The sequence below is a fragment of the Drosophila persimilis genome, unplaced genomic scaffold (genome assembly GCF_003286085.1).
Source record: "Drosophila persimilis strain 14011-0111.01,24,50 unplaced genomic scaffold, DperRS2 tig00000124-arrow-pilon, whole genome shotgun sequence".
Taxonomy (NCBI): Eukaryota; Metazoa; Arthropoda; class Insecta; order Diptera; family Drosophilidae; genus Drosophila; species Drosophila persimilis.
In genome coordinates, this window is record NW_020825294.1 from 9,241,219 (window position 1) to 9,261,435 (window position 20,217).

Below are 20,217 nucleotides of genomic sequence, written 5' to 3' on the forward strand. Positions count from 1 at the left end.
CCTTACCTTGAAGACCTCGGGCGCCCACTTCCTGAAGGTTTGCTCCTGGCCGCACATCTCGTCGCCGTAGGCGATCTTCATCAGTCGCTCGCCCCCCAGCTCGCCCAAAATATTGTCCACGTACTGTCCAAAGGCGCAGAAGTTCGGGTATGCCGAGGAGCCGAGGGCAAAGACTGCGAACCGGACGTTGGACAGGGGGCCAAAGGTTTCCTCGGTGAAGGTGTCCGACGTGGAGCCCCGCAGCGAGTCCCAGCGGTCTATTTTCTTCACCTGTTGCAGGGGCAGCTTCATGAACTCCTGCCGGGAGCTGGCCTTCATGAAGGATTTCGACGAGGTCACGGCAATGCTAGATCGCAGAAGGAGATAGAAGGAGGATGAAGAAGCAGAAGAGACAAGATATTCCCGGTTGCAGTTCGATTGATTCGTCAGCCCAAAAGTATGCTACGGCCTTTAATGTCTTCGCAGGGAAGAGGAAGGACTGAAAACACTCAAATTAAAATCGGGTCTGTCGGGCGGACGAGGCAGGCTTCTTTTCTTTGGGATCGTATTTCACAAAGGCTCCCCACAAAAGGAACGAGGCGTGGTCAAGGGCGCCTCCGGCCTCCCACCTCCCACCGCTGTTGTTGTGCAGGAACGAGACAATGAACAAAACACGCCAAAGGAGGCAACAATAAGAGGCACAGAAGAGACTGACAGCACAACATTTATTACGCTTGTCATTTGATGTAGCTAACGAATGGGGAGAAATGTGCAAAAAATACCAAAAATAAAATGAGCCAAAAATAGGCGGAGGGCAGGACTGAACAGGGACGAGGACGAGGACGGACCCGGCAAGCCTTGGACTTAGACGCAACTGTGCGAGCAATTCACTAAAAAAAAAAGAGACGTAATCATCCGCTCGTCAGCAGCTCGTCAGGAAAACCCAGCTCAGAAGGCTCTTCCTCCCAGCATGTGGGGCATTCCCTGCACCCGACTGCAGTCCCCCTCGGCCGGTCCCAGTTGAGTGATGATTCAACAATGAACAATGGCACTCTTTAAAGGGAAAAGATCCTGCAGCCGGAGACGAGGAGCAGGGCAAGCTGCCAACTGCATCTGGCCGGGGTCCCGGTGCCAGAGTGCGTTTAAAACTATTTGAGCTCCTGCTGCTCAACTTGGCTTTGGGTCAAAGTTTATGGCTTTGGCGGAGTCGTAAAAACCTGTTGCGAGCGGCGGGCGAGCGTAAGCCCCGGGACCCACGACGGGCCCAGAGCCGACATTGAGCTTACCAGATGTAGGAGCTTGTTAACAGCGAATGATGGAGCCGAGACTGCCAGGGATTACGAGTGGCTGAAGGGCTGGCAGTGGTGGCAGTGGTGGCATTGGTGGAGTCGAGCGGAGTATTCTATTATAATATTATTACAAGTATTAAAAAGGTTATTTCCCTGTGAGAAGATATGACCTTAAACACATGAAACACTTCGCAGCTTCCTAAAGCTGTTTTCTCTATTACCACTATTTTCCCAATCCCCATGGCAATCAAAGAGTTATAACCCTTAAAAGAAATCTCATTTCGATGAAAACAGTTGCCTCTTTGTAATCTTTTCAAATTAATCGTTTCCATTTTAAGGTCAAAGGGCTTGCGGTTTGGCGTGTGAGCGTAATCCAGTTATTTTCACATCAACCACTTTTGGGCCACCGCTCATTAGCCACAGATTCACAGGCACTGTAATTGGTGTTCCGCTCCACCAGGACAGGATCTCCTGTTATCCATTTCCCGCTCATGTACTCGTGCCATTTATCAATGCGAGCGCCTTCGCCCCCCATCTTCTCCTGTCTTATCGTCTCTGGAGCTCTGTTGAAAGCTGAGTGACGCTTATCAACTTAATCACACGACACGCTCCTTGCCGCGCAAACACAACAGCTGTAGCAAGAGCAGGAGCAGCGGCAGCGGCAGCACTGAGAGAAGAGGTAGAAAAACGATTCCACACGCAAACAAACAGAGAAAGCATCGCCTTTTACCTGCCGTAGCAGCATCCCAGAAGTGCAGCACAGCGTGAAAAGAGTGTTGTAATTTACAGCTGTAGTTCAGGGGGGGCCGGAGAGGGGCCCAGGCAGGTGCAAGAGCATAACACAAACAAGGCGATAGGGGAAAGAGGGGAATGAGGGGGCCAGGCAGTTAGACTGGAAATCCTGAACTGCGCCATAATTAAAATGCTGCCAACTTGTGCCGAGAATTGGCTGTACACACTGGGAAAATGAAAGCGATGTGAGCACCGTGGAATACCCTTACAGGACGATAAAAGTACCGAGCTTAGCTGAACTTTGACAGGATACTTATAATAGAGATTATAAAAGAGTTACCCAGAATAAATATAAGAAGGCCCCACCTTTTGTGGGGTAGTTTTTCTCTCTGCACATTCCCCGCTGACTATAAATTCTCCAAGGTGCCTTCTTTCCCGCCTTTATCCTTGCCATTCTTGAGTCAAGTGTCGCTCTTCAAACAACTTGTCTTAGTAATTATTTTTTGGAAATGAAGAGCTTCTAGAGCAGGCATTGAAACAGATGTGAAGCATTTTGAACAACAACTTTATCCAATTGCTTGGCTCTGCTCATTATGCAAAGTGAAGTAATCTCCGAGCTGAGCTGATAGGTGCTAGTGCCATCATCATAAAAACTTTTATGGAAAATAGCTCGTCATAGATGACGACGTCTAGTACTGCCTAAGTGGCTCATTCTGGAAAGGTGCAGTGGCAGTGGCAGTTGCAGTTTAGAAACAGCAGGATACGGATGCCCACCCCGCTCTGGCCGCCTCCCAAAGAGCTCTCACAGGCGTTGGTGGCCTAATAGACTGCAATTAAGTGAGCTTGAGATCCCTCAAACTCGTGCTGCCGACAATCACAGAGTCGAAGCAGGACAAGGCCAGGAAGGTGGGCCAGAATCGGAATGTGCACTTTTGTGGACATTTAATATCACGTCCCCCAGAAGGCAAGTGTCATTTGGCCGGTCAACCACAACAATTTGATCAAAGTTCATGGAAGGGAAATGTAGAGGATGCTAATGTGCCCTAGACTCTCAGAAGCAAAAGTCTGCTCTGCTTCGCAGCTATTTGAAAACTATTAAGCAACTATTACAGTTTCGGGTTCGGAAAGTTTGCCAACAAAGTTTTGAGTTCTTGGCTTTAAAATTAAATCAAGTGAAGCAAACAATTAACAGCAAAGCAATTTCCGAAGCGACAAAATGCCCCGGGAAAACAGCAAGAACAAATACAGCATCCCTGCCCAAGGCGGGCTCACTCGAGCGGGAAAGCAGAAAAAAGCAAGGAAAACCTTCAGCACTCAGGCTCACATGATGGTGATAGCCTCCCCGGAGCTCCCGGAGCTGCCGGCCCTCCTCGCCGGCATCGAGCTCAACAGCTTGATTGCTTAAATTGCTCATACGCAGCGTGGGACAAGTCGGAGACGAGATGGGCCCTCATTTCGGTAATGTTTGTGTAATGAAATCGAGCAGTCTCCGCAAGCAGGAATGGGAGATTGTTTTAAATTTGTAGCAAATATTTGGGCTCAAGATTTACAATCTAAATTCGAGCAAATACTCGTAGTAGCGATGTCCCTTGTAGAGGATTCATTAATCACGTATTGTAAATAGATGACAAATTATATATATCTCTTCTCAAAATTGTTCATTGAATTTCGTAGCTACTACAAACATTTTCCATGCCTCAGCAACTCGTTGCTCAATTAATCATAATGCTAATGATGAGCGTAGGCCGGTGAAATGCCAATTAACGGCTCTCCACGAAACCTGCAGAAACCCTCTTTGTTCCAGCAACACACATAGTCCTTTAAATGTACACAATTGGACCGTATAAGGGCAATAATAAATCAAATTAATTAGTAAACCGAAGACAGCAGGAGAGCAGGAGAGCAGGAGCTTCTCCAGCAGCCCAGCCAATGGTTATTGTAATGCTCCTACAAATTGATAAACAGGAATAAACACGCACAAATTTATCAGCTCCGGGGGAAACACAGATTAAATTTCAATTAATGAATTTTTCCATCAAAAATGCGCCACATCCCGACTTGTAAAACACACATGTTATTGAATTGGCTTCCTACCGAAGGGGAGTGCTTCGGCAGCTTCCGTTCCCCCTTCCTGCTCCCCCTGCTCCACCGCTGTCTTTCATATGAATTTTCAATTTCATTTTCAACAGGCTCTCCCCCGCCTGGGTTTTCGGGTATAAATTTAGTCATGTGAGTGTGAGTGTGTCTGTGTGCGTCCTTAGTTGTCAAAGTTGTCAAGCGGAAATCCCCTCAACATCATAAAAACCCTCCACAGACGTATCCTACGTGAGGGAAAATATCGAAATAACAAAATTATTGTTATTGTTTTTTTTCTGTTTCTTGTTGGTGGGGAAGGAGGTAGAGAGCGGGCTGGTGGGGGAATTGCGCGGATTTGTCTGCTTCCTCAAGCGGCACGCACTTAAGTGCGTGTCTTTGTCCTGCATACTCGTATGTGTGTGTGTTGCTGAGTGAAGGCATTCGAGCGCCATTTTTAAGCTGCTAGCATGCGTGAAAGAGAGGCATGATGGGCGAAACAACAACAGCCAATTAATAATACAAAATTTCAAAGCATGTGTCAGCAATAATGTGACCCAAAACATGGACCCCGAGTGGAAAAACAGAATAGAACAAAAACCGCTGCGAATAGTTTGAATGGCAATATTTTCCAACAGAAATAACGAATCCGTGCAACAGCAGACAACCACAGCCAGGTCCTTCTGTAAGGGAGCTTCCTGGAATCAGCTCGGCAACAAATAAAATTAATTACATCCACTTGTACGCGCATAACCGAACAAACCCCCAGGGATACAGGGCCCCGAAAGTGTGCAATAAAAACTGATAGCCAGAACGCCGCAGAAGAGTCATCGAGCCATTTGCATAAGCTTGAAATTCAAAATGAAAGAAAACTTGCTTAAAAAGCAAAAAAAATTTTGCTCCCTCTTTCCTATTGTATCTTGCTCCCCTCCCACATCGAAGTTCTTAAACAAATTGATTTATAGGAAATTTATGCAAGGCCCGGGCCGGCAAAGAGCGGAAAGGAAGACCCGAATTTATGGACTCACCTGGAATCCTGCAATCCATGCCCGCCGGACTCCTGCACTCGCAGCGCGTACAATTCCTGGGAGAAAAGCTGAGGGCACAACGGAGAATTAAAGTTCACATTTCGTTCACATTTGAGGGGCAGGCATGGGCCTAATCTATTAATTATCCTGATATGATCTGGGGACTTACCTCTCCGTTTTCGGGGGGATCGCCGTTGCCAAAGGTGGAGGCCACAACAATTAACAAGGCCTCGTGCTCTATGGAGGATATATCGTAGTCGGACATGCAATAGATCTAAATGAATAAACAATGTAATGTCTTAGCTGTGCGTAGTTTCCTTCTTCTCTTTGTTTTTTTTTTGCTTTGCCAAACACTTTTGTGGTCATTAGAGCCTGGCCTATGCCCCGGCTCGTACCCGTACACCAGGGAGGCGGCTTAATGAGCTCCCTTTGCTGTGCTGTGCTGTGCTGTGATGTCGGGGTGTATCTTGCACGACTATTGTGTCGCAGGTGTTTGGGGCTTATCTCATTTTCCCAGCCAGCAGCAGATGCTTTTCACCCACACATGACGAGGGGAAGGACTGGACAGGACCAGACAGGACTAGACAGGACAGGACTGGACTGCCACAGAAATTTAAAAGTAAATTTCTCTTTTATGCTAATTTGTCTTATGTGGCGCCGGATTTCCTCGTCGGCTAAGGTCGCAGGTTAAACGCAGAATGCCCAAAATGAGGCTAATTTTAGAAGTGGGTTGAACGGTTTATAATGTCAAATTGGGGGCATATTAAACTATGCTAGGCAAAATCCCCCGTTTTAAATTATATTCCTTCTTTACGATAATCATTGGTGTCCAAATATTCATGGATGCTGTTCGCCCCAACAAAACCGACCATGCAGCACAGGGAAGCCCTCTTCCTGGTATTCTCCGGGCTTGGTCCTTCCGAAACTCACCTGTGCGTTGAATGCGTGTCCAAGGAGCTCGCATAACTGCTTTGCATATTGCTCGGATTTGCCTGTTTCTGTGGCATACAGAACCGTTGCCTTGATGCGCTTCGACAAGGCGCGTCCAAATAATTTCGATGTAAATTTCACAGCCCTGCAACGAGAAGACCGATTAGAGATCATGGAGCCGGGCTGGGGCAGATGATGGGGCACTTAAAGCTTAGTCAGCGGCGGCAGGGCCATCGTCATTACACTCATAAGCCTTTGAGTCGATGGGTAGGGCCATAACAGGCAGCACACCCAGCCCAAGACGCCCGATATGGGCACTTTGATTGACATGCCATATAATTGGAAAATTGTCTGCAACTAGAGCATATATTCTGCTGCTCTAAGGACCACCCTCGAGAGAGAGACACACGAGAACACACACACACAGGGCTCGTCAATAATCGAACGGGGCCCAGCAGTTTTATTGCACCCCTTCCCCCCAGGCACCTTTTAAAGCAGGATCGCATAAAATGTTATGCATAGTGCAAATAAATGAGAACAGGAAGGGGTGGTAAGTATGTGGGAGGCTGTGAGGGACTCTTGATGCTTCAGAGCCAGACATCGTATCGCCTGCTTCTTCGACTTTATTTTCGAGATTCCCATATTCGCTGCTCCTCTTGGGGAGGGGTATATTGAGATTCTGTGAGTAAGTAGAATATATTACTATAGAATATAGTATTTTCTGTATCTTTTTGAATATTATTCAATATTCCCCTAATATTTGGAAGTGTGTATACAAGTTTTCGAGGCCATATATCTACAATTCCATACCCTTATAAAGGGTACGCCGTGAACCATTCGTGTTTGATATTTTTCTCTTTTCATTCTACTCGAATTGTGTTCCATTTTCACTGCCGACCGCCGCCCGCCGCCCGCCTGCTCCTGACGTGGAACTACTTTTTTTTTGGGATAAGAGGGGAAATGGATGCTTATAGGCAGTTTAAATGTAATTCAATATGGCTGGCACTCCTCCACTTCGCTTCACTTCACTTCACACCACTCCACTCCTCCTGCCACACCCGCCCACCACCCCACACATTATGTTGCACACTTTTGTGCGAGCATGAATATAATTTCATTTCCATAAAGTTGTCGATGTCAGCGCTGATTTAATTCCATTTCATCTCATCAGAGCCCAGAGACGCAGCGCGTGCTGAAACAATTAAACTTAATTATGTCTGCAGCTTTTCGTCCCTATACAGATACAGATACATCCATTCGGGTACACATTTGAATAGATACACACGTATGTTGTGCACTGGTATATGGTTTTTCAGAGGTTCCTTCGGTTAAGCACCGATTAAAAGTTTCTCACTTCGAAAGTGCTCGATTTAATGGAGACTTGCAAACGACTTTCCACAATTATAATTGATAAGTTTTTAATGAACATATGACAGACAATTTTCGAGCTGTTCGGCGGGAATCGATGCCCGTACTGGACCCACCGCATGGGACCAATTGCAGATAATTAAAATTAATTAGCCTGGGCAAATGTGCAAGTGCCGACAACATCGTTAATATATAACGATTAAAAGTGCGGTCACTGAATAATTATTTGTATTTTTCACGGCTCATTTAAAGGCCATTTGCAGGTGTCGCATATTTCCCTCGTCATCGGCGATTTCTTTTGTTAATTGTGTAATTGATTTTATTTATTCGGGATGACCGCAGTTGTTTGTTTCGGCTTGATCCTTATGTGGATTTAAGCCTGTACACAATGCAGGGCCGCTCTTGATAATTACTATATTGTAAATCAATTAAAGGACCCACTGGACGCCGCGGAATGTAGTGTTATTAATTATTATTAGAATAACTATTAATTAAAATTAGAAATAAATAATATACCATATGCCATACTGATTGTTCTGCAGAATATTATTGTGCTATTCGCCCTATACTAGTAAATATTAACTTAAACTTTACGGTACTCTGCTACTCCCAAATACATTCTCGTGTGTATGGTACTCGTAGATTTAAAACGAAGTAACGAGGACAGGGGATTTATGCTGATCTGAAATTGGGAAAACTTTGATAAAACTATAAACAACAAACTTAAGAGAGAAATGTGTTTAATTTTATCCAAATAAAATAATGCCGTACAATTTGCATAACAATCAAGTCCCACCGCACATATGCTACCTTGCCTTCTCGGAGCCTCAGACGGGAGACAGCCGGGGAGTGGAGTGGGAAGAATAACATTTAAAATAACAATACCACGGACAACAACCATGATGCAATGTTCCGAATTTTCCGAGAGAGTTGACAAGACCAGGAGATGGGTAAGGGATGGAGCATGGAGCGGCGGTGGGTCCCGGCACCCGGGACCCGGGACCCGGCAGCAATAAACCACAATCCATGTAATCTACTTAGGGGCTAATCCCTGCTGATGCTGTCGTGTGACACGCTCGCACAACGAGCTCGCACAGATACTCTCACACACAGCCGAAGTCACACAAAGACAATTACAATAAACGGGCCAGAAGGATGCTGCAGAAGGATGCTGCAGAAGGATATCAACAGCATCATCGGTGGAGGCAAAGGTCGCCGCCACGTTAACGGTGAACGGAAAGCGGTGCTGGAGGTACGCGTGCCCGTACTTACCTAGCGATTTGTTTGAAATTGAATTTACGGCGCGGCTTCTTGCCTTTGCTCTCGCCGCGCCCCTTCTTCCAGACGTGGGTGCGCCAGGCGAGGTCCTGATACTCGAACGAGGGCTTCAGGTAGTACAGCGCCATCTCCTGGTGGAACACGGGCGTGATGGAGCCGGAGAGCGGCGGCACAATCCATATCCAATCGGCGGGACAGCCGTTCCTGTGGAAAGTGAATCGTCGCGTCAGTAATTACTCGTAATTGACGGGGGCGCCAGGGTTCCAAAGGGAGACACTAAGACTATGCTAAGCGGCCATACAGCAAATGCAAATGGCTGCAAATTGAAATATGGACAGCATATTTTTGGCATTCCAAACGCGGCATTAGCATTAATTGGCTTATTTGTTGGTTGTCTGCCCCAAAAATAGATGCACCCCGGCCAGACAAGGCTTAGGCTTCTGATTTACTGTTCCAAAATGGGGCTGCCCCAAGGGGAGCCCCCAAGAGCCACTGAAAATAGCCATCAAATCGCACCCGTGAGTAGGTCAAATACCAATTCCTGGAACTCCACGGAAGCAGTGTGGCCCATCCAGCTTTTGGCCCAGGCCAACCACCTCCATGTGGGCTGAAGCCGAGAAAAGTAGCAAAACATATCAAAGGCCCAGTATAATTAAAGCCGGGAAATTACATTTAACTGCTAATGAGAGAATAAAAAGTCAATTGAATCATTCAAGATTTGAAATCACTTTTGGCTAGCGCTAAAGTCAATTTGAAACGAAATTAGATTGGTTGATTCCTCCCTTCTATCCCGCTATCCCAAAGAACAGACAGACTTTAAGCGATACTCCGTTGTATTTCGAAAAGACTCAGCTGTAGTTGAAAATATTTTAATTTTCACCATAAAAATTATTGACAAACTCTAACCCTCCCACAAGAAAATGACAAGAGTCTCTGCTGGAACTCTACTTTTGGCAATAACAGCTGATTTAATGGGCTTAAGTGGCGAGAATTTAATGCTGAATATATGAACAAAAAAATATTCATTAGAAATTCACTGAATGAATAATTCGTGCTCAGTGGTGCACGGTTTATATCACCAGTAAAAAATTAGCGTATCGTAATCAAATAATCCAATATGTACATAATTACATTAAAAAAATGCTACCCATCAATGACGAACCTGCTGAATTGCAAAGCCCGTGAAAAGTGTCACCCCACAGGGCTATCCTTCGAAACTGTTGTGCAGATAAATATGAAAAATGATATATTAATTTCTGTTCAGCCCCAGCCCGCCCACCGCAGAGGATTTCCCCCCTGCGACAGAGCAGAAATATCTGACATATTGTACGGCATTTATGTGTCTCGCGAGCACTTTGCATAAACGCTGGCGACAGCAAATTGGAAACAATAAATTTATTTTTGCACCTGCAGAGTTTTCCGCACACTTTTCCGCTTTTCCGTGGCGGCGGAAGTCAAATAAAACACGTTAAGCCATAAACCAGCGGCCGGGATATGCCATAAATGCAGGCCCGACTCGGCCATAAAGTGGGAGCCGCCACCAATATATGCATATCCTTAATCGCCGATCCAGACTATTCTTACCTCAACTTTGACTCGTTCTCGAAGTGTTTCATGAAGCTCTCGCTGGCCGTGTGGTGGTCCACGATGGTCACATTGCGGCTCTGGAACGAGTGCAGCACGGCTATGTTCATCTCCACGACGGCCTTGTCCTTCCACAAGGAGGTCGGTGTCCGGGTGTCCAAATTCATTTTCAACGCCACAGTCTGAAATCAAAAAAAAAACAAAAACAATTTTATTTGTGTATAATTGAAAATTGATGAGAAGGCATAGCCGTGCCCTGGTATATGGGATACGATACTCGTAGATGGTGTTTCGCTCTAATTGAAGAGTGTTGTCAAATTTCGATTACGGTTTTTGGTTTTTGCGGCCAGGAACTAATAATTACTAGTAACAGGACTGGCCCACACGCACCAACAAGTGCCTCCGGGCACTGCAGCCGACTGTGTCCCACCGACAGTGGTTGGCCAGACCACAGGCCCAACTATACGTCAATTATAGATCCAGCCCCCGGCCATAGAACGTTATGAGTAGAGGCCACTGCGGTTGAGTTGTGTGCCCATGGCTCTGGGTATTTATGGGCTTGGGAGGGGACTTATTGACGGGAGGGAACCAGGGACTCTTAAAGCCAAGAGCGGTATTTATTTAGTTTATGAGCAATGGACCGGACACTGACTTGATGGCTCGGGACTCATAATTGAATGCAACAAGTACGTACTAAATTTCGAATTAAATGGCTTTCTATCTGATTCCAAAATTAGCGGAATAGAATCGGTAGAGATCGGAGCCGAACCTATGGGAATTGGACTTCAATGGTATTAAATTTCCTTGTTTCTTAAGACGACTTGTTCAACAGTTGATCCATTTGATGGAGAAAGATAGCATATCCACTCATAGACAAATATGCCTGTTTTGAGAGCTTGTAGGGTGGGAAATGTCTCTCGTTTCCAGGGAAACTCTTCTCAGAACTATACTACCCGCGGCAGGGGAATATCCGCGATTTTCCACCTATCAGACAAGCACGTCACAATCTTTTGTGTGTGCGTTTGTGATGATTGCATTATGCTGTGAGCTGTGATAAAATTAAACAACATTTCTGGCGTGCATTCAGCTGAAAACTAATTAGGCCGGCAAAATCGACCCAAATGTCACTGCAGCTGCGTATATTTAGTAGGAGGCTATAATCACATGAGGAACTCATCAAGCGAATAATTCTCCCCGGAACCTCGTCGGGCTTTAAAGCAGGTCTCCTTCTTAAGTGCTGTTAACCCACTTTCCACTTTCCCCACTCCCACGTCGCTGGTTGGCAAAAGAATGCCAAACGCTTTATGCCAGGACGGCGGGAATGACAAAAGAGGACGTGGCGCCGGAGGAGGAAGCACATTATGCGGCCATATAATGAAATAAGCGGCGGAACGAGCCGCTATACAAAGACATCAAGGACACGAAGCGTGGACAATGTTAACGGAGTGGAGGCTATCGGGCTATCAAGCTATCAATTCAGGAATTACAGTACCACTCCGCCACCGGACCTCCCATCCGCCTTTCCAACTTACCTCCAACATATTGCGCCGATTTGTGTCGCATAAATTCCGACAGCCAATCTCCGTGGACATGTACCAGCCGCTGAACGTGGTCGCCGTGAACTGGATGCCGCCCACATCGAAGAGCATGCTGGACACGGCGGGCAGCGCGTACCATCGCAGCCCCAGCTCCGTGAACCACTCGAATCTGCAAAGAGAGGGCACAGTGGGTGGCCGATTATTGTTCTGCCCTCGTATCTGGCACTCGTATGTTTGATGTGGATGCAAAGTCGCTGGATACACATGTCATAGCAGGACCAGCTGATGGTTGGACCCAGTCTATTGCCAGAGTTCAAGGATGTATGACATTCGGGGAAGCGTATGTAACGGGATGAACCATAATTAAGTACTTATAGAAATTCCCGGCTTTCTATTCTATATGATCTGTATTTGTCGTGATCAGATTAGCTTCTAACCCACTAACCAACAACTATGTATCTACCTGCAAGTGGCTTACAGATCTTCAGGAGTACTGTCCTTTCTTATAGACTTACTGCAAAAGAGACTTTCAGAGTATCCGATACTTTAATGGTGACTAAGACTTTAGCGTTCGTTTCTGATACCATACCCATGGCCATCATTCCATCACATCCAGCCAGTCTTTCATTTAGTAATTTCTTTTCAAAAAGTATCTAAAAATATGTCGCTTAGTCGTCATGCACTTCAAAAAGGTTCACAGCTATGAAAAAAATAAAGCAAATTTCTACCCTTTTGAGAAAACAGCTGAGCAAAATATTTAGAGCTTGAATGGAGTTCTAAGCAAACAGCAAATTTATTTTCGTATCTAATTAGGGTTTGCCCCAGGTCTGTAGCCTAAAAGAACGTAAAAATCGAGATCGTTGGATACCAGAAAGCTGTGTCCACGAACAAACATTTAGATGTTCGGAGCTATATAAGGGCCTCCACCAGGGGCAAGTCACATTTGAAGTGTAACAAGCGCAGACATGAGAAGGCTAATCGTTTTCCTAGTACTGATCGGAGTTGGCCGCTCGATGGCAAAGCTGAACCGCGTGCAACTCCAGACGCAGAGCAACTTTACCAAGACCCATGGAAACGTGAAGGCCGAGAAGACGCTGCTGGCTGCGAAGTACCTGGTGGAGGCCACCACAAGCTCGGAGTCCACGGAAACACTGCAGAACACTCTGAACATGGAGTACTACGGACTAATCGGTATAGGAACCCCGGAGCAAATCTTCCGAGTTCTCTTCGACACGGGATCCGCCAACCTGTGGGTGCCGAGCGCCAAGTGCCCGAGCACCAACGTGGCCTGCCAAAAGCACAACCAGTATCACTCGGGGCAGTCCAGCACTTATGTGGCCAATGGTGAGAGCTTCAGCATCCAATACGGAACCGGCAGCCTAACGGGCTTCCTCTCCGAGGACACGGTGTGGGTGGCAGGGATAGAGATCCAGCAGCAGACGTTCGCTGAGGCGCTCAATGAGCCGGGATCAACCTTCGTGAGTGCGCCCTTTGCCGGCATTATGGGGCTGGCATTCAAGTCGATTGCCGTGGACGGCGTGACCCCGCCATTCGACAACATGATCGCACAGGGTCTGCTGGACGAGCCTGTCATCTCCTTCTATCTGCAGCGCCAGGGCACCGCTGTGCAGGGGGGAGAGCTGATCTTGGGGGGAGTCGACCCCAGCCTCTACACAGGGAATCTGACCTACGTCCCAGTCTCAGTGGCCGGCTACTGGCAGTTCAAGGTGAACTCCGTGAAGTCAGGTGGCATTCTTCTCTGCAGCGGCTGCCAGGCCATAGCCGACACTGGCACATCGCTGATCGTGGTTCCCGAGGCGGCCTATGCGAAGATCAACAGCCTGTTGGGAGCCACAGACAACGGCGAGGGGGAGGCTTTCGTGAAGTGCGCTGATGTATCCTCCCTGCCCAAGGTTAACCTGAATATTGGCGGCACTATCTTCACCCTGGCCCCAAAGGACTACGTCGTCAAGTTAACGGAGGCCGGTCAAACCCGCTGCATGTCCAGCTTCACCTCCATGTCCGGAAACACACTGTGGATTCTCGGCGACGTTTTCATCGGCAAGTTTTACACGGTCTTCGATAAGGGTAATAACACGATTGGGTTTGCTAGAGTGGCTTCGTATTGATATTTGCCTGCTTTAAAAGCACCATGATTGCCGCTTAAAAAATATACCAATAAATGCTTTCCAAAATCCGGTTACCTCTGATTACTTTCAGTCAATTAAAGTTCTTTCTATATAGCGGAAAGCCTCTTTCTGATAATAAATTTTGATTACACCTAACTTGGTTTTTTACAAGCTTTTATAGATCCCGGAACTCGAGTACCGGCTGCACAGTACAATGTAGTAGAGACCGCACAAATGACACAAATATTTGGCTTTTATTAGCCATTTTGTTTACTCACTTGGGATGGGTCAGCGGCACTTCCAGTATCAATTCGGGCGGATAGTCAAAGTAGTCCGGATCGTGACCGTTGGCCGAGACCACCACCGGCAAGATGTCCCATTCGCCGCCCTTGCTCTTCCAGCCAAGCTTCGTGCAGACCTGAGAAAGAGGCGGCAATCGGTTAGGATGAAAGTGGATGGACTCCGAGGATAGATGGAGGTTCAGATGGAACATCAAATAAATGCGAAGCGAAATCGAAAATCAACAGACAGGCGGGACGGACGCTGGCCCGGACTGTGGCGGGAATAAAAAGTGACATGTGTAAAAATAAATGGAGATACTTTGGGGCTCGGTTTTATATGCAAATACATCAGAGTCTGTGTGTATTGGCAGCATCTGCTGCCCTCCGCCGTACGCGTATTTGTGTCCGTATTTATTGACAGCTTTGTTGTTTGCTCGCTTGTTTTTGCGTATTTAAAAAGAGATTTATTACAACGAGTTATAGGGCAAACTTTGCCGTTCCTGCTGTCGCTACTGTTGTGGCCTTTGGGGCTTTCCAACTTGTTGGTTCACCAAAAGGTCGCTAGGGAGCGGGAGCGGCAGCCGGAACAAGGGAGACTGGATCCCGATTTAAGGGCGGGAGCAATTGATGGACGAGGGATTATCCGTGTTTTGTATGTAAATCGATAGGTGGATTACGCAGCCACATGCACGTAAATGCGACAATGATCGTCAGGTGGATTCCGATTTAATTGAGGAAATCTGTGGTAGAGAGCACGCCCATTCCCTGCTTCCCTGCTACCCAAAGGCTGAAGGCTCTTCACCCGCACTCACCTCAGTAAACTCCACGTTCATGGGATCGCCAATGATCTTTCCGTCTGCCTGCTTATAGCCGGCATAGGATATTAGCTGGTTATTCCAAATGCGATAGTCGTGTCGGCCATCTGTGCGCTGGGGAAATATCGTAATGGCCGATCTAAAACAAAGAATTTACGCAATCAATTAACAGGCAAGCAAACTCCAAACAATTTGAAGGCACCCCGCTTTAAGTTAGGAAAAGTTCAATCAAACTTTTCCGAGCTACTATAAGCCGTTGGGTACTTATGCCAATGTGTGTGAAAAGTCAAAAGTGCAACATCGATGGGGCCAGTGACGGGCGGACTTTTCAAATATTTATGGAAAAGGCAAACTGGCGGCACACACGCACTCGATTTGGCCAATTAGCAGGGAAAAACATAATTTGCCAATCACTTTTCACCAACAACCGTTGCCAGACGCTGAGTAGATTATTTGAAAATTCGAAATTATGTGCCAAAGAGAATATGGAATGCGGCCAGTCGTATCGAAAATTCGGAACAGCTGCATCGTTTCCACAGCTTAGGGCGATTAGCGAGCATCGAAAATGTTCTGCTCCCAATAATTACCATAAGCTGGTAATTAATCTGGCCACGAAAATTCGAAAATATCCGCCGGATATGGGGAGTACAAATTGGTCGAGAAAACACCTGCATAGCTTCTATTTTTATATTTATCGGCTGGCTCTCCACTCACTCCCAGTGTGGCTTAGCAGTCAGGGGTGAGTCGGATAGTCGCCGGATATGGGGAGTTCAAATTGGTCCAGAAAACACCTGCATAGCTTTTATTTTTATATTTATCGGCTGGCTCTCCACTCACTCCCAGTGTGGCTTAGCAGTCAGGGGTGAGTTTTCGTATAATATACCACCAGCTCTCCCTCGCCTTGGAATGGCCACTTACCTCAGGTTGCCTTTATTGGTTGCATATTTGATGTGGTTGCAAATGGCCTCGAACATGCCACTTGTTGTTGTCACATAGCGGCAATCAAAGACCTGGAACAGAGATGGCAAACTAATTATTCGAGTCAACAACAATCCGTGCAAAACGAGAGACTCTCCCAGAAGCGTCTCACTCGCAGTTTGAATTTGCATGCTACTCGTGGCCGGGGCCCCTGCTTTTGCGCAAAGTTTCAATTAACTAAAATATTCAAATGCTTGCAGCAACTGCGAGTACAAGCAAAAAGTACAAGCAAACAATTGCTGCTACATGGAATCGGAGGGCCACTCCTGCAGCCCTCAACTGTCCGAAAGTTTTTGCGCGCCGGCCAACGGGGCGCATGATAAATGTGACACAAATTTCTGTGTAACCTATACATATATATTTGTGTGGTTTTTAGCCAGGGGGTCCTGCGTTGTTTGCAACTAAATCATACTGGTACATTGACATCCCTTTTCAATTATTACGCTTCAATGAATTTTTTGCAATATATTTCTGTTTCTATCTCTTGAGCTTCTACGAATCGCATAATATTGTTTTTTCACACCTGTTTTTTGGGGCTGTCTCCGTTGGGGCCAGACCAGAGTAAAGTACTTACACTTGGCTTTATGGGCTTTCTGTGTTCGACCCACTCGAAACTGAAATTCATTTCAGGCTTGGCAAACCCTTTTTCACACGATTTTCTGCTGTGTTGGCTTTTGTCATGTTTTTTGTTGGGCAAAATCCAAGCCAAACGGGTTTCCTAATTAAGTTTGGAAAACAAACCCGACCGAACCCAACCCTTTTGAAGTGCTCGAGGAGACAACACACATATTCCATTTCATTTAAATCAGAGTTTTCCCATTTTCTCGTTTCGCTTAGTCCTGTTCGAAAAACTGTGGTAAATGCGTTTCCACCATATTATGAATTGTCATGGCCTTAAATTAAATTATCATACCAAATATCTACGAATCACAATTTGGAAATACATTTTGGAAGTTTAAAGGAAGAATATTTTGGCTGTTTCGTTCAGGTTTAGGTAGTAAATAGTTGGGGGTAGGAGATGGAAACCAAGGGGAATAAGAGAAGTGTACTCATTATATGGAGTGACATAAAAACTATAAAATTATAATGTGTTTCCAAGACCTCGAACGACAAGACACAAATAGCAGTGACTCCCAATGCTGACTACCTATTAAGTTATAAATTAGTTAGAACCCAAACTATGGGCTTAAAAAGTATGATTTATATGCGAGTAAAAACTTTAATTGTTTTTCTATCGATTGAAAGTTTGGCTTTCAAGAAATGCTACAGAATTGGGACTTCAAAAGAACATTCAAAAATTAAGTCCATGACATTTCGTTTGATTCGGGAACACATATACAATATGTTATTCTAAAAGCAAAATATGCTTTGACAAGCATAAGGCCATGGGAAATTCATATATTCATGTACATATGTACGAATATACTCCTGCATCCATGAATGAACAAATTGAATAATGCTAAGTAAATTCTGAAGGTGAATTTAGTGTCACCCCAGTAGCCCCCTGCCATTCCAGCTCTACTCCCAGACACATGCAAATCATTCAGGCGTAAATGGAAATCTGTTCCTTCACACATTGCCAGGCACAGACAGCCATTTTCTGTGCCACTACTGATCATTATAATTTGTATATACTCGCGCCCGTACTCGCACTCGCACTCGCACTCGTACTCATTCATATGAATAAATCTCTGCCCCTGGGCCAAATTGTCTTTCTTGGGTAAAATTAAAATTTACGAGGATTTGCATTTCAAATGCTGGCTTTGTCTGTGCCCCTCCCCTTGGGGGGATTTGCCATCCCTTCTGAGAGTAGTCGCCGTCTAGGCATCTATCATTTTGCTGGAACACGCATAAATCTTGGATAATGGAAAGACATGTATTTGTCTGCGATTTGGGCGCTGACAAATTCGCCCGACTATTTCAGTGGGTGTATTACCCATATAATTTCGGGAATTGCACATGAATATCTACGGCCTAATTTGAATTGATAAATTGCCATCATATTTTGTGGCAGATGATGGAAACTAATATTGTGGGGAGGCAGTGCAACGGAACGGAGGTCAAGCCGGCTGTTGAAGTTATCAAAATTGTCATTGGCCAGTGGCCAGTAGTTTTCTGAATTGCTTTGGATAATGGTTAAGATACTAAACCATAAATTGCGTATATTAGAGAGTGGGGCACTCACCTGCAGCTTGGACCACTGAATGCGACCAATGCAACGCGAAGAGTTGCGCCAGGCCAATTTGGCGCCATAAATTAGCTCGGTTTCGGTTAGCTGATAATATCCCAAGGTCTCCACGCTCTGACGCACCTGTTTCCAGCGTGTTTCGTGGGCGGTGGAAGAAGTGCTGGGAAGAAGACAAAAGATATGGGCCCGTAAAAGCATTTTGCATAGCGCTTTAGTTTAGGCCAAACATTTACCGCTTTATCGAGGTGAAGTACTGCTCCAAGAAGTCCTTCGCGTGGTCCAGCACCAGATCCGTTTTGCGCGCCTCGACAGGCGCATTGCCGATGCCCATGATGCTGCTGGTGCAAGTTCCCTTGGAGCAGGAGAGTATCTGCCAAACGGAGGGGTACGAATAAATAAGTCATAAAGTCTAGTGGCCCTGTGTTTTGACAGCTTTAATTAAAAAAACATAATTGCTCTTTTTGGTAATTAAATTTTTATTGGCGATTCCCTCGCAGCGACAAATGAAGATGAATGACAGCTACGGAGCGGAGAAATGAAGATTGTTGCCAGAGAGCAACAATGAAATGAAATTAATAAAATAAAATAAAAAAAGAGAAAACCAAAAGCAAAAGCAAAAGTCTGTCTCTGTCTGTCCCTTCCCCCCCAGTGGCTGGGACTCTCTCCGGGAATCGTTTAGAAAGCATTTCACTGTCAATTGAGGACGGTTCCCCGCCATCCCGCCATCCCGCCTTCGCTCCAGCTTCATCCGGCTCCAGCCTCGCTCGCTCCTTGCTGTTTTTTATGGTGCGTGTCGTTGTAATTTTCATTTGCACCATTCCACGCACACCCGGCATTCGCGACTGGTCTCTTTACCTTTCCTCACGGTTTGTTTTCCCGACGGTTTAATTTACTCAACACCCTCACGCCCCCTGCCCCACGAAGCGCCCAAGACACCCGCACCCGCGGTCATAATTAGTTTGTTTTTCCAGGCAGTTGAGTCCTCGAATTGGCTTAGCCAAGAGCTGCATAAAAACTCTCTAGCCTCGAAGGAGCTGAAGTAGTGCACGAGGCTGGAAGATGCCATTAAATAGTGCCACTCATACGCCTAAGCTGGTTAACGATTACGAAACAATTGACTAGGTAGGATAAAAAGAGAATTAAGTATGTAGGAAACCATCTGGTTTGCGTTGGTGGAAAATTAAGAGCCAATTATACAGAATTCTGAACAGAAGCACCTTTTCAGACAAAGATGTTTCAGCCCAAGCCTTCTTTTATTATATATTTTATTGTTTTTATTACTATGTGGCGAATTTGTTGTTGATATCCGCCTCTCAGAATTTCTTAAATTTATTAAAGTAAGCTCACAGTTTCTTTAGTTACAAGGGCTAAAAAGACATGAAAAGAGGCTGGAATGGGTTCTGGGGTCTCACTTAAAGGTTGACTTATAATGGCCAGAAAGTCCTATCAATTTCGGCTTCACACCCAGCCCATCCACAACAAACATCCAAGCATTTCCCCCTTTAAGCCAAGCCAAATAGCCAAGATAGCTTTGTATGCACAGAACAGAAGGGCACCTATTCCCCACTTTCGCTCACCGCACAAACTTTGGCAATATTCACTCGGTTGCACAACTTTATGGCCAACTTTATGCGAAAATTTATGCAGAATGCAATAGCAGCAGCAACAGAGGAGCAGAATCCGGGCTCCAAAAGCAACGCACTACCTATATGCCTGTACTATGATTACCTACCGACGGCACATGACAAAAATTTGCTAGGTGGAAACTGGAAGGGTTACCGTTCTAATGGGGCCCAACCTGAAGAGGCATGTGAGTGCGACACGGTCTTGGGGCCGAGCTTATCATTTTCTGCGGACTGAGATCTCATAAAGCGACCAAACACTTAACCAGAAGGCACAGAGGCTGCCTTCGCTTTTCGCAAATTAAATGAAATTTTTGCTGGCAGAGCCGGAATGCAAATAATTGCCAGCCCGGGACTCGTAGCACTCAAAGTTGTCCAAAATTGTTTTATGTAAATATAAACAGC

The 20,217-nt window shown here is 45.9% G+C and overlaps 3 protein-coding genes across 5 annotated transcripts in view; 2 read left to right on the forward strand and 1 right to left on the reverse strand.

Moving 5' to 3' along the window:
• LOC6596541 (septin-interacting protein 1) overlaps positions 1 to 20,217 on the forward strand; it is an 89,972-nt gene that overhangs the window by 39,234 nt on the left and 30,521 nt on the right. The window lies entirely within an intron of this gene.
• LOC6596585 (nitric oxide synthase) overlaps positions 1 to 20,217 on the reverse strand; it is a 33,727-nt gene that overhangs the window by 2,618 nt on the left and 10,892 nt on the right. The window contains exons 4-15 of one of the 2 annotated variants that reach the window (XM_002021636.2): positions 18,424 to 18,560; positions 18,188 to 18,350; positions 15,943 to 16,034; positions 15,022 to 15,163; positions 14,207 to 14,346; positions 11,794 to 11,968; positions 10,262 to 10,443; positions 8,672 to 8,881; positions 6,032 to 6,176; positions 5,271 to 5,375; positions 5,102 to 5,169; positions 7 to 346 (exon numbers count right to left, since the gene is read on the reverse strand). In XM_002021636.2, the coding sequence (XP_002021672.2) occupies positions 7 to 346; positions 5,102 to 5,169; positions 5,271 to 5,375; positions 6,032 to 6,176; positions 8,672 to 8,881; positions 10,262 to 10,443; positions 11,794 to 11,968; positions 14,207 to 14,346; positions 15,022 to 15,163; positions 15,943 to 16,034; positions 18,188 to 18,350; positions 18,424 to 18,560 (1,899 nt within the window). Of the gene's footprint in view, positions 1 to 6; positions 347 to 5,101; positions 5,170 to 5,270; positions 5,376 to 6,031; positions 6,177 to 8,671; positions 8,882 to 10,261; positions 10,444 to 11,793; positions 11,969 to 14,206; positions 14,347 to 15,021; positions 15,164 to 15,942; positions 16,035 to 18,187; positions 18,351 to 18,423; positions 18,561 to 20,217 lie in introns of those variants that run through there. The other variant, XR_003408679.1, reaches the window with a different exon arrangement.
• LOC6596586 (lysosomal aspartic protease) lies at positions 12,765 to 13,928 on the forward strand. The gene has a single exon (XM_002021637.1). The coding sequence runs from the start codon at positions 12,765 to 12,767 to the stop codon at positions 13,926 to 13,928; it is 1,164 nt and encodes a 387-aa protein (XP_002021673.1).

Excerpts from the sequence above, each read along its gene's own strand:
- LOC6596586 (XM_002021637.1), top strand. The coding sequence starts at position 12,765 with ATGAGAAGGCTAATCGTTTTCCTAGTACTGATCGGAGTTGGCCGCTCG.